Source organism: Oncorhynchus keta, chromosome 21 (assembly GCF_023373465.1).
Source record: "Oncorhynchus keta strain PuntledgeMale-10-30-2019 chromosome 21, Oket_V2, whole genome shotgun sequence".
Taxonomy (NCBI): domain Eukaryota; kingdom Metazoa; phylum Chordata; class Actinopteri; order Salmoniformes; family Salmonidae; genus Oncorhynchus; species Oncorhynchus keta.
In genome coordinates, this window is record NC_068441.1 from 36,840,377 (window position 1) to 36,854,494 (window position 14,118).

Consider the following 14,118-nt stretch of genomic DNA (forward strand, 5'->3'; position numbering starts at 1 on the left):
ATCCCCTATTACCAAAACATTTAGTAAAAACAGAAGACAAATTAAATATACATCATTTTTTATTTATTGGAAGATGATGTAAAATAATGAGCATCCTGACATGATTCAACCTGTATCTGATTGAACCTTCATCTGACTGTGATCAGTCCTTTCGGGGAAGGGCAAGGTGATGTGTCTTTTACTATGGGCACCAGGGCACTGATGGTGAAACGATGGACAGAGTGGAAAAAGGGAACATACAAGTAATGTTGCATAACATAAAAAATAGACCTTGAGAGGTTGCTTTATCTTAAAATAAGCACTATCAGATCCACAAGGTAAGAATAAGACAGTTGAGGAGAAAGAGGCCAGGTTATACGTGGAGGTTTGGGTGTGAGTCTGTTCCTGTCACTCTCTAGCTCTCTTCCCCGTTCTCTCCGGCCCCCTTGACGAGGCGCTTGTTACCCCTCTTCCCCCCTGGCCCACGTGGCTTGGCGAACACCTGCTTCAGAGTGTGTTCAATGGGATGGACCTCCTCATACAGAAACTCCTCCGTCAGCCCATCCCCACCGTCAATCTCAATCTGTACACACCCACACCCACACACCCACACACACGCACGCACGCACACACACACACACACACACACACACACACACACACACACACACACACACACACACACACACACACACACACACACACACACACACACACACATACACAAATAACACAAATACACACACACACACACACACACACACACACACACACACACACACACACACACACACACACACACACACACACACACACACACACACACACACACACACACACACACACACACACACACACACACACCACATGCAAGAGAAAAAGGGAAGAGGGAGAAAGAAGGAGCATGGTTGGAAAAGATCAAGGTCAGTATACAAGCACATTGTGATATGTACATTAATGATGGGTAACTTGGAGGTTGTGTAATTGTTTAACCTTTTTGGCGATATCTAGACGGTAGTCTCTCTCCACCTCATCCAGTAGGGGGTTCTTACAGCTAGAGTACAACATCCGCTCCTTAATGCTACAGCTATACCCTGGCATGGAGTAGATGAACACTGAGAGAGAGAGAGAGAGAGAGAGAGAGAGAGAGAGAGAGAGAGAGAGAGAGAGAGAGAGAGAGAGAGAGAGAGAGAGAGAGAGAGAGAGAGAGAGAGAGAGAGAGAGAGAGAGAGAGAGAGAGAGAGAGAGAGAGAGAGAGAGAGAGAGAGAGAGAGAGAGAGAGAGAGAGAGAGAGAGAGAGAGAGAGAGAGAGAGAGAGAGATTATGGATTATTAGGATTATTAGGATTATGAAAGATTCTATAACCTTTAATTGAGTATAATGTGTGTGTGTGTGTGTGTGCACGTGAGTGCCTGTGCATGTGTGTATATGTGTGTTCGTGTGTGTGATACTGACCCAGAGCCTCCTGTTGCTGTCCTTGGTGGGAGTGTTTGAAGATGAAGAAGTGGTATCTGGGTGTGTCAGTAGGGATTCTGTAGGGAAGCTCACAAGTCTCTGTGGGGTTGGTGTGGACCAGCTCAACTGTCTCTTTCTCTGTGTCCAACTTCTGAGACACACAAAAAATCACAATACTGAGTGTGTGTATACTGAGGGTGTGTGTGTGTGTGTGTGTGTGTGTGTGTGTGTGTGTGTGTGTGTGTGTGTGTGTGTGTGTGTGTGTGTGTGTGTGTGTGTGTGTGTGTGTGTGTGTGCTTGTGCGTACCTGTGTGTGAGCAAGAGATAGAGAATGTTTGTTGCATGTTTTGTTTGACTTTGTTTTGTATGCTTGTTACGTGAGGCCTGCTCACCAGCTGTATGTAGTTGATACGTTTCTGCTTGAGTTGCTGCAGAGCGCGTTTGGCCTCCTCCTGTAGAGGGAACACCAGGCCTGTAAGAGCCTGGTGCCTTTTGTCCAAACCAAACTCCATTGTCACCTGTAGGGGCCGACATATAGCCATAAAACCACAGTCTCTGCATAACACACATCAATAATGTATTGGTACTGGTAGAACAAGGTACTGCAGATGGAAAAGTTGTTATCAACTACACAAATCAATAAAGTGATGCAGGTGAAAACAGTAGAGGCTGACCAATTATGTCCGATTTCAAGTTTTCATAACAATCAGTAATCAGCATTTTGGGACGGGATATGAATATGGCCGATTACATTGCAATCCACGAGGAGACTGCGTTGCAGGCTGACCACCTGTTACGCGAGTGCAGCATCAAAAGGACCTTGTGGCTGCAAGGAGCCACGGTAATTTGCTAGCTAACATTAAACTTATAAAAAACAATCAATCTTAACATAATCACTAGTTAACCTAGTAATATCATCAACCATAACTAGCTTGTCCTGCGTTGCATATAATCAAAGCGGTGCCTGTTAATTTACCATCTAATCGCAGCCTGCTTCAACCTCGCCAAACAGGTGATGAATTAACAAAAGCACGTTCATGAAAAAAGCACAATCTTTGCACAAATGTACCTAACCATGAACATCAATGCCTTTCTTAAAATCAATAAACAGGAGTATATGTTTTTAAACCTGCATATCTAGTTAAAATAAATGCGTGTTAGCAGGCAATATTAACTTGGGAAATTGTGACACTTCTCTTGCGTTCTGTGCAAGCAGAGTCAGGGAATATGCAGCAGTTTGGGCCGCCTGGCTCGTTGCGAACTGTGTGAAGACCATTTCTTCCTAACAATGACCGTAATTAATTTGCCAGAATTTTACATAATTATTTCATAACATTGAAGGTTCTGCAACGTAACAGCACTATTTAGACTTAGGGATGCCACCCGTTCGATAAAATACGGTACAGTTCCGTATTTCACTGAAAGAATAAACGTTTTGTTTTCAAAATGATTGTTTCCGGATTTGACCATATTAATGACCTAAGGCTCGTATTTCTGTGTGTTTATTATATTATAATTAAGTCTATGATTTGATATTTGATAGAGCATTCTGACTGAGTGGTGGTAGGCAGCAGCAGGCTCATAAGCATTCATTCAAACAGCACTTTCCTGCGTTTGCCAGCAGCTCTTCGCAATGCTTGAAGCACTGCGCTGTTTATGACTTCAAGCCTATCAACTCCCGAGATTAGGCTGGCAATACTATAGTGCCTATAAGAACATCCAATAGTCAAGGTATATGAAATACAAATGGTATAGGGAAATAGTCCTATAATTCCTATAATAACTACAACCTAAAACTTCTTAACTGGGAATATTGAAGACTCATGTTAAAAGGAACCACCAGCTTTCATATGTTCTCATGTTCTGAGCAAGGAACTTAAACGTTAGCTTTTTTACATGGCACATATTGCACTTTTACATTCTTCTCCAACACTATGTTTTGGTATTATTTAAACCAAACTGAACATATTTCATTATTTATTTGAGACATTTATTTAAAATAAAAGTGTTCATTGTTCATTCAGTATTGTTGTAATTGTCATTATTACAAATATATATATATATAAATCAGACGATTAATCGGTATCGGCTTTTTTGGTCCTCCAATAATCTGTATCGGTATTGGCGTTGAAAAATCAGAATTGGTAGACCTTTAGAAAACATAGTTATAAAATGTAGCTTAAAGATGAGGAGCAAGAGTCTTTTTAAAGACATCCTCCAGAGGATTATGTACTTTTACTGTTGAAAATACAATAAAGTAGGCACACTAAAGGATAGAAAAATATGTTTTGAGCTAAATAGTGTTTTTTCGACATAACTGCAAAGTTCAAGGAGTAGGGCATTCAAAGAGCTGGTCTGATGGGAAGTCGTGATGTCATCGGCCTCCCCCTTGCTTCAGGAACAATAGAGGAGCAACAGAGAACAAAAAAGGAAAGGCCCATCCCCCACATGTGCAATGTCATGACTTACCTGGACCACCCATTGAGATGTGCCTTTTGTTAAATGAGTTGAAAAGGAGACTGGAGTGCCACTTTTAAAGGTCTTTAGTACAGAGTTGAAGATGAGAGGGCGGGACAAACCTTTGCTCGTCCTCTAGGAGTGTTGCTTAACCTTCTACGTTCATCCTGTGGGCATATAATGGACAAACAATGTTTGATCTCTTTCTCTCTTTTTTCTCTCACACACATGCACACACAGTTTGCACACATTCATGCACTCATTGCCTACATACACCTGAACCTGAACCAGATGCTCACACACACACACACACACACATACACACACAGATACAAAATACACACGTGAGAATACTGAGAGAAGAACCCTAGCTTACCCATACAACCTTGTCCTTGATGGCACATTATAGAGACACAAACACATATGGATGACAATATGTAGTACACATCATACAAAGGTATAACAATACACATTATCTCACACTAGTAGCCTTCATCATATATGTTTGTAATATACACTGAAAATAATATACTAATTGGTGGATATATAGCACAGTCACTCCCCTTTGCTTTACCTCTGTGATTTTTATTCGCTGCAGCTCCTGCTCCGCTACTGTGAGAGGTGCAGGGGAGGAGCAGGAAGACATGTGACGCAGGTACCCCTGGAAACACAGGTCTTCCTGTGGACATAGGAACCAGGAAGTGATTCGCTGAACAAGCCCAACATACTTTATTCACAAAAAGAGGGCTCCTATCCAATTTATCATACATCATCTTAACTCTTAATTTGAGCCAGTTTCCGACAGCATGAAAATAATCTCACAGCAACAGAAAATGTGAATTATTATGTGGATTATAATAATGGAGATTTTTGTAGGGGTTGATACATGTTTCGTAGGGGGAATTTCAAAGTGGAAATGATAAACTTCAGAAGCCTTTTAAAATGCAAATACACAATAAGTTTTACATTTCCTGGATTGCCGGAACGTTGTCCTGCAACAGATTAAGATCCTACATATGTAAGGAGGTAGATGAGACCACTGAGGAAGGGTTGTGATCAGCTGTTACCATGAGCTGTCAATCACATAGTGATTCGACTGATTGGAGGCTGATATATAGACAGAAAAGGCAACTGGGTGACATCAGTCACTGACTGTAGTGTCTTCACATGATAATCTTCTGACCTAATGAGGTCAAGACCTAATTTAACCCCTCCTTCATCAACTGTCCTCTTGTGTCTAGTCTACCCAAATAGAATGTGGAACTTTGCTCTACTTTGTGGACTCTGGAGTGGGTGTTGTCTAGTAAGCATCTTAACCCCTAGCCCTGGACCTCCTGAACAGAGTAGAAACATTTGTATGCTGTGGAGTGAGTCAAATGTTCCAATATGCAGAAAATAAAGGGGGGAGAAGGGAGTTATTTCAAAGGCCAGGGATTGATAGGGTTAACCCACAAGTCAGGTAAACCAAAGTCAAATAAAAGTGTTTTGAATTTGATGATTCCAGACCACAGACCTCAACTGTGCCAAACATCTCATCCTTGATGTGGCCTCCGCCAAACTCCTTCTTTAATGTGGCACGGGTGGCAGCGTAGACCATCTTCTCCCTCACCTACAGGGGGCATAGCGGATGAGGAAAGAACACTGGGTAGTGCATTGCATGTGCATGTTTTACAGAAAATGTGTATAAACTGTATGCATGATCGAGGCAGGTAGCCTAGCGGTTAGAGCATGGCAGGTAGCCTAGCGGTTAGAGCGTTGCAGGTAGCCTAGCGGTTAGAGCATTGTAGGTAGCCTAGCGGTTAGAGCGTTGGGCCAGTAAATGAAAGGTTGCTGTTGAATACTTGAGCAGACGAGATGAAAAATCTGTTGATTTTGAGCAAGGCACTTAACACTAATTTGTTCTATGGGAGCTGTAATACGATGGCTGACCTTGTAAAACAACACATTTCACTGCACCTCTCCGGTGTATGTGACAATAAAACACAACTGTCATTTTGTTCTGGTGATTTGTATAGTATTGCAAGCTTGCATAATGTTATTCAATGTTGACTGTAAATAGAGATGTTTGGTCTTAGTATTTACGTACTGGTGATTGATCAGGTGACCAAGCGATGAAGATCCATTCATAGCCCTGTGCATTCTGGGTGTCGAGGCGGTACAGGATGTAGCAGGGCTCCTGAGCCACCAGCAGAGGAAGGAGGAAGTGATCATAGTCCTTGTCCCAGCTCTTTGCAGGTTCTCTGTATGCGCCTAGCACCAGTTCCTCTGGAAGACGGACAGAGAAATACTCATATCAAACTCTCATCTTTGAGCACAGTCCTCACATTTCAATAGTTTCCAGTCCCCAGTGGATCAGGTTTAGAAGATCCGCCAATTGGTAGATAAACAGGTACTCTTTACTCAGTTTTGGTTCTAGACTTCACATACTGTGTACATGCATCACCCATACTTACCATCTCTGATGACAATCTTTGCTATTCTGATGGTCCCTCCCCTCACCCTGGCCAGGAAGTCCTTCAGTTCATCCGATGCTTCAATGGTTTGGTAGACAAGAGAGAGATACAAGGGGGGCAGAGAGAGAGGGAGACAGAGAGAGGTATAGGGAGGCAGAGAGAAAGAGACAGGGAGGTGGAGAGATATAGAGAAAGGGAGAAAGAGAGGGAGAGAGAGGGGTGGGGTTGGAGAGGGAGACAGAGAAAGAGAAAGGGAGGTGTACAAACAGAGATAGATCAAGAGAAAGGAAGCGAAAGAGAGAGAGGGAGACGGGGAGAGAGAGGAGAGGAAGATGGAGAGAGAGAGAAAGAAAGAGAGCGAGAGAGAGAGATGGGGCAGTAAGAACTTGAGACACCGGGGAGAAAATCTGATCCCTTGCCAGACAGGGGTCACAGAGATACTGTACAGCTGACACAGAGTGAATAGAGTCTACACACAACAAGCTGATCCCAGAACAATTGATACCGGTTGGGGAAAGTCGTTCTCTTTCGAATGGACTGAGCCCATAATTTGGGTTATTACACGAAGTGAGTTTCCCACTCTTTAATAAGATTTTCTGTAGCCTCACCTCTCTCACCATGGTTACCAAACACAGCAGCAGTCTCATAAATGATGTAGGATCAGGTGAGATAAGTGAGAGAGAGGAGATGTATATGCTTCCGCCTCTAGCTCCAGTTACTCACATGCTGAAACATACGCACATAGCCAGAAACTAAACACACATTCCCATAGATACAGTACATCTCATAGGGTTTGAAATATCCCAACTGCTTTTCGGGAAGTGACAAATAATGTTTCACATTATATCTCTCATATGGGAGAAAAAATAATGGTTCTATATGGGACTAAATGTTTACACGTGTGGTATTATATAGACTCCAATGAAGATGATTATGTGAATAAGGTTAGAGGCTCCATACGCGTATTCACACAGACTGCGCCCCGAGGTGTCACTCACCATCTGAATACCACGAGCTAGCATAACATTCCCATTAAAGTAAGAATGAATTACCATCACATCAAATTACAGTGTTGTGTCGCAGAATGTCCCGAATTTTTTTGCAACACCAAATTCTTAAAACTCAGAACGGATCGGTAGGCCTACACGATTGGAGAGCTTTTACGCACAATGGCACAGGGCAAAGAGAGAGCACTGGTAATTGATAAGAATCACTTTCCCCCTCTATACAATACAACACTAGCTATCGTTCGTTCCAATGATATCATGCGCGTATAGGCCTACCCAAGACGACATTTACCATGGATTCCAGTCTGGTGCGACATCCTTTGGCAGTAAGATTTCTGCTTCAAAATCCTCTCCTCCAAGGTAGCCTTCTAGTGTGAGTCTCTACGTGTCCTCTATCTCTCTCTGTTGCTGCTCAGTTAGATCCTCCGTACTGGCAGCAGGCAGTTCGGCCTTATACCAACTTCAGCGTAAGTGACATAAAAGCCCCACCGTTGACTTGGGGGATTCCTAACGCGTGAAACCTGATCTGTGGCACTGTGGCAGGTGAGTAATAAAGCGGCTGTCAGTGGATATGCCACCTTAACGACTGCTCTAAAATTATTCGTGTATCAATGACAACCACTTTACAGCGCTTGACGGGAGTGGGACCTCTCCAACGACGCGCTTCTATACACCGCGTCAAGTGGCAACGCAGGCGCAGTAGACACGCTATCTTTCAGAACTCCGCAGGTGAAATATATTGTCCTTGGGTCTCTATCTTTTGTTGGATGTCTGTCCCTGTGTCATCAGCAATGACATATTATCTATCACTCATGCACATCGTGAACCGGATCGGTTCAACACACACGGACGCAGCAGAGATCTCAAATTCCAGCCACCTGGTCACAGAAATGCGACACCCCGCATGAAGCTAATCCCGAAGTTTCGACACTGCACCTTTGGTAGGCTACAGACTTTAATGTAATTAGACCCCGTTTAATATGTGAGAGATAAGCATTGTTCCCCTTGACTGATAAATCTCAGATACCTTTTGATGTAAAAGCGATCTATTTCCATATCCCAGCCTAATTGTTAACTAAACATTAAATGGTAAAGTAGGCTATAGGTAGACTATAGGCTTATGATATTACACACAGGCTTAGGTCTACAAAGCATTATGTCATAGGGGCAGGAATGGTGGGTTTTTTGGTCAGTACTTAAGGACCGAAACAATGGCCAGGTACAAAAACTACAACAAAGCTCTTTCATTAGCAATATGTCTGATTGTGACTGTGTGTATGAAAGAAAGATAGAGACAGAAAGACACACACACACACACACACACACACACACACACACACACACACACACACACACACACACACACACACACACACACACACACACACACACACAGAGGTGGTGAGAGAAAGATGAGTGTGTACCTGTGAGGTTACCTGTGATGGGATCATCCATAATTCAGTAAGCTCCAAGGTTCTATACATTATTCAACAGAGGCCCCCTCTCTACTATACACACAGATACACTTTATGTGCACGCACACATGAATGCACACACATGAAAAACACCAGAGTTTAAGGACATAAATGGTAGACATTAAAACATTTGAATACTTTCAGAATAAACCATACAAAAAACACTAACATTGAATTCCCAATAAAACATGTATCAGTGGGTCAAATTAACACTTGATTGAAGTTTGTCATTGTATCAAAAAGTTACAAGTTCATACATAACTCTCTACTTATTAACATTATGTGGCAGTTTCCTCAGAATCACAGTAAAAAAAAAAGATATCTAAACAAGTTTTTGGCAGTAGTATACCTCAGGTCTTCTCTACTCTTATAAAAATGTATCTCAATTGATCTGCAGGGCACAGGTGGACAATAACTACTGTAATAACTAACCACAGCTCTAGTGCTCCCCTTATGTAACCTTCCCTATTTGGCAAATCAATCAGTGTATAGAGTGACAGCTCTCCTCAGGGATAATCGACATTGGAATCCCTTTAACCAATGCCTTAGTGTGCATACAATTTTATCTGGAGCCATTAAGAGTTCACAGTGTTAAGCATTTGCATACTCAGAGCAACATGAAAGGAGAAAGCCATGCTGGGTAATGATGATGACAGTTTCTCTGTGGCCCCACTCCTTTATCAGTCTCCTACACTGGGAAGCCAAGATGCCTGCAAAGAGAGAAACAGAGAGCGTGGGGGTAGAGGTTGGCAGGGGCCAGTGAAAGACAATGTACGCGTGTCTGAGTGAGTGAGTGTTTGGCTGATGAAAGTGTTTGTGTGTGTGTCTCACCATATTGGAGCAGGTGCTGGCAAACATCATGTATTTAAATTAAACTGCAGTGTGTTGATTAGTAAAGAATGCTTCCCATCCAGAACAGCTATTTTCATCGCACTCTCTGAGGGTTAGTTAGGTGGTTATTGATGATGGATTGGGGGAAATAGTTATACAAACTTCTGGACTTATTGGAGTTCAGATAGTAATAATATCAGCTAATTGGGTCAAATGGCAAATTGATTTGGGTGACCCAAGAATTGTCTTGAGCGTCAGACTTGAAATTGTGTTGAGTTGTTCTGATATTAGATTTCCGTGGATCAGGGAGGGCTGGGTAAGACAGCCTAGTTTGCCAAGTTCTAATGTTGGGACTTGGAGGTACTGGGCTCACCAATCATGACAAACTTTGAGTCTGGGGTGAAGCAGCAGGCCTCGAGTGAAATGTTGTTGTAGCCCTACATAACACACAGGAGAGACACATGTCAAGATGCAGCCAGTCAGAAAATAACTATGTATTTACTAGAGATAATACATGGTGTGAGCTATTTGAATATTAGTAGATCCGTGTGTGAATATGTACATTAGGTCCATCAGTGCAGTGTGATAACAGTTCTCTCACTTAGAAAATGTGCAGCAAAGCTCCATTGAATGCATCTTGGATGTGAACAGCGCCCCCATTGGTAGAGCAGACCACCATAGTCCCTGTGCCCAAGAAAGCAAAGGTATCCTGCCTCCTTCCTGTTTGGCCCTGTCCGGGGGTGTCCTCGGATGGGGCCACAGTGTCTCCTGACCCCTCCTGTCTCAGCCTCCAGTATTTATGCTGCAGTAGTTTATGTGTCGGGGGGCTAGGGTCAGTTTGTTATATCTGGAGTACTTCTCCTGTCCTATTCGGTGTCCTGTGTGAATCTAAGTGTGCGTTCTCTAATTCTCTCCTTCTCTCTTTCTTTCTCTCTCTCGGAGGACCTGAGCCCTAGGACCATGCCCCAGGACTACCTGACATGATGACTCCTTGCTGTCCCCAGTCCACCTGGCCATGCTGCTGCTCCAGTTTCAACTGGCCTGGGCCCTAGGACCATGTCCCAGGACTACCTGACATGAGGACTCCTTGCTGTCCCCAGTCCACCTGGCCATGCTCCTGCTCCAGTTTCAACTGTTCTGCCTTACTATTATTCAACCATGCTGGTCATTTATGAACATTTGAACATCTTGGCCACGTTCTGTTATAATCTCCACCTGGCACAGCCAGAAGAGGACTGGCCACCCCACATATGCTCTCTCTAATTCTCTCTTTCTTTCTCTCTCTCGGAGGACCTGAGCCCTAGGACCGTGCCCCAGGACTACCTGACATGATGGCTCCTTGCTGTCCCCAGTCCACCTGACTGTGCTGCTGCTCCAGTTTCAACTGTTCTGCCTTATTATTATTCGACCATGCTGGTCATTTATGAACATTTGAACATCTTGGTCATGTTCTGTTATAATCTCTACCCGGCACAGCCAGAAGAGGACTGGCCACCCCACATAGCCCGGTTCCTCTCTAGGTTTCTTCCTAGGTTTTGGCCTTTCTAGGGAGTTTTTCCTAGCCACCGTGCTTTTACACCTGCATTGTTTGCTGTTTGGGGTTTTAGGCTGGGTTTCTGTACAGCACTTTGAGATATCAGCTGATGTACGAAGGGCTATATAAATAAATGTGATTTGATTTGATTTGATTTAAATGACTACCGCTCTGTAGCACTCACGTCAGTAGCCATGAAGTCCTTTGAAAGGCTGGTCATGGCTCATATCAACACCATCATCCCGAAAACCCTACACCCAATCCAATTCGCATACCGCCCCAACAGATCCACAGATGACCCAATATCAATCGCACTCCACACTTTCCCACATGGACAAAAGGAACACCTATGTGAGAATGCTGTTCATTGACTACATCAACACCATAGTGCCCTCAAAGCTCATCACTAAGCTAAGGACCCTGGGACTAAACACCTCCCTCTGCAACTGGATCCTGGACTTCCTGACGGGCCCCCAGGTGGTAAGGGTAGGCAACAACACATCTGCCACACTGATCCTCAGTACAGGGGCCCCTCAGGGGTGCGTGCTCAGTCCCCTCCTGTACTCCCTGTTCACTCATGACTGCACGGCCAGGCACGACTCCAACACCATTAAGTTTGTTGACGACACAACATTGGTAGGTAGGCCTGATCACTGACAACATTGAGACAGCCTATAGGGAAGAGGTCAGAGACCAGTGTGGTGCCAGGACAAACACCTCTCCCTCAACGTGAGCAAGACAAAGGAGCTAATCGTGTACTACAGGAAAAGGAGGGTCGAATAGGCCCCCATTCACATCGACGTGGCAGTAGTGGAGCGGGTGGAGAGTTTCAAGTAACTTGGTGTCCACATCACCAACAAACTATCATGGTCCAAACACACTAAGACAGTCGTGAAGAGGGCACGGCACGACAACATGTTTCCCAGATCCTCAAAAAGTTATACAGCTGCACCATCGAGAGCATCCTGACCGGTTGCATCACCACCTGGTATGGCATCTGCTTGGCATTCGACCGTAAGGCGCTACAGAGGGTAGTGCGTACGGCCCAGTACATCACTGGGGCCAAGCTTCCTGTCATCCAGGACCTATATACTAGGAGGTGTCAGAGGAAGGCCCAAAAATTATCAAAGAATCCAGTCACTGAAGTCATAGACTGTTCTCTCTGGTACCACACGGCAAGCGGTACCAGAGTGTCAAGTCTAGGTCCAAAGGGCTCCTTAACAGGTTATGTCTCCAAGCCATAAGACTGCTGAACAATTAATCAAATGGCCACCTGGACTATTTACATTGACAACCCCCCATTGTTTTTACACTGCTGCTACTTGCTGTTTATTATCTATGCATAGTCACTTTATCCCTACCTACATGTACAAATGACCTCGAATAACCTGTACCCCCGGACATTGAACGGTACCGGTACCCCCTGTATATAGCCTGATTACTTCATATTTTATTTGTTATTTTATTTGGTCAATATTTTATTAACTCTTATTTCTTTACCGCATTGTTGGTTAAGGGCTTGTAAGTAAGCATTTCACGGCAAGGTCTTCACCTCTTGTATTTGGCGCATGTGACAAATAAACATTTATTTGATTTGATTTGTCTTTTTTCCTATGCTCATCTGAAGAGCAAGATGACAGGACTGTGGTGTAATGCTCCGGGTGTCGTGGGTGTGGAGTCAAACGCAGGAGACAGAGAGTGCAATGCTGTGCGTCTTTAATAGCACCAACGCACCACAGGGTGCTCACAATAGTAACGGCCCCAAACACAGGGAATGAAAATGTACAACGGAAAAGTCACGACCAGGCACTAACACGTACCTCTACAACAGAGCCGAAGGTTACACTGAAATAATCCCGCACAACAACCAGGCTGTCTAATAAAGACAAACGAATCATACATAAACAGGTGCTACCAATAAACATACAAGGAGGGGGAGGAAAGACAATCAGTGGCAGCTAATAGGCCGGTGACGAGCGCCACTCGTGACATGTGGCTTCTAAAGCTTCTCTTACTCACCTGACAGTTGGGAGAGTGCAGGTCCCAGAGTCGTATGGTCATATCCAATGATCCCGAGATAAACGTTTCATCCACCAGTGACATAGAGAGAGCAACAACACTGACAACATCCATCCACACAGTGCAAAATCAACGTTAGTATCCAAACACCCATTAACTGTATATACTGTAGAAATAGTCTACTTTGCCTGCTTGCAAATGTGTGCTAAAAGTGGGGATATTTTATGGTATTTCTGATTATCTTAACTTACCACCATCACCAATTAACCATTACATTTTTTTTACAGAAAACCGTAGAACCACCACTTCAATATATGCCTACACTCTTACAAAAAAAGGTGCTATCTAGAACCTAAAAGGATTATTCCTCTATCCCCATATGATAACCCTTTGAAGAACACTTTTTGGTTCCAGGTAGAACCCCTTTGGTGTCTAGGTAGAACCCTTTTGGGTTCCATTCCACAGAGGGTTGGTTCTACATGCAACTCAAAAGGGTTCTTGATGGAACCAAAAAGGGCTCTCCTTTGGTGACAGCCAAACACCTCTGTTGGAACCCCTTTTTCGAAGAGTGTACTCAACAAGTTCAACCTGTTCAGTTTACACCATTTCATTCTGTACTCAAACATCTGCCTAGTATTCAAGATAACCCACAACATAGCACCACCACCTTTGAAGGTTTTTGCCAACCTTTGCTCTCACACACACACACACACACACACACAGTATTGTAGCATCTTGATGACATTTTTCACATTTTAGGCATCCAGCTGGGGCCTTGGATGGATGCTGCACTGAGATGGGCACAAGGGTATGTAAATACAGTCCTTTTCAGTGTGGTGGCAACTTAGTTGAACAGGAGAAGAGGATGGGGTTACTTGTGGAGGGAGAGCAGTGGGAGGGTGGTGGGT

General features: G+C 43.8%; 1 protein-coding gene across 2 annotated transcripts; it reads right to left on the reverse strand.

The window, feature by feature from the left end:
- Positions 1-41: 41 nt before the first annotated feature.
- LOC118374136 (twinfilin-2-like) lies at positions 42-8,240 on the reverse strand. 2 transcript variants are annotated; one of them, XM_052473805.1, is made up of 11 exons: positions 7,644-8,240; positions 6,345-6,422; positions 5,978-6,156; positions 5,405-5,500; positions 4,466-4,570; positions 4,268-4,282; positions 4,014-4,058; positions 1,827-1,952; positions 1,435-1,585; positions 973-1,094; positions 42-562 (listed from the first exon to the last, which is right to left on the reverse strand). In XM_052473805.1, exons 1-11 carry the CDS (start codon positions 7,666-7,668, stop codon positions 395-397), a joined length of 1,110 nt encoding a protein of 369 aa, XP_052329765.1. In that variant the 5' UTR covers positions 7,669-8,240; the 3' UTR covers positions 42-394. The 2 variants fall into 2 exon arrangements, with proteins under 2 accessions (XP_052329765.1, XP_052329766.1); XM_052473806.1 differs by lacking the exon at positions 4,268-4,282.
- Between the last annotated feature and the right edge of the window lie 5,878 nt (positions 8,241-14,118).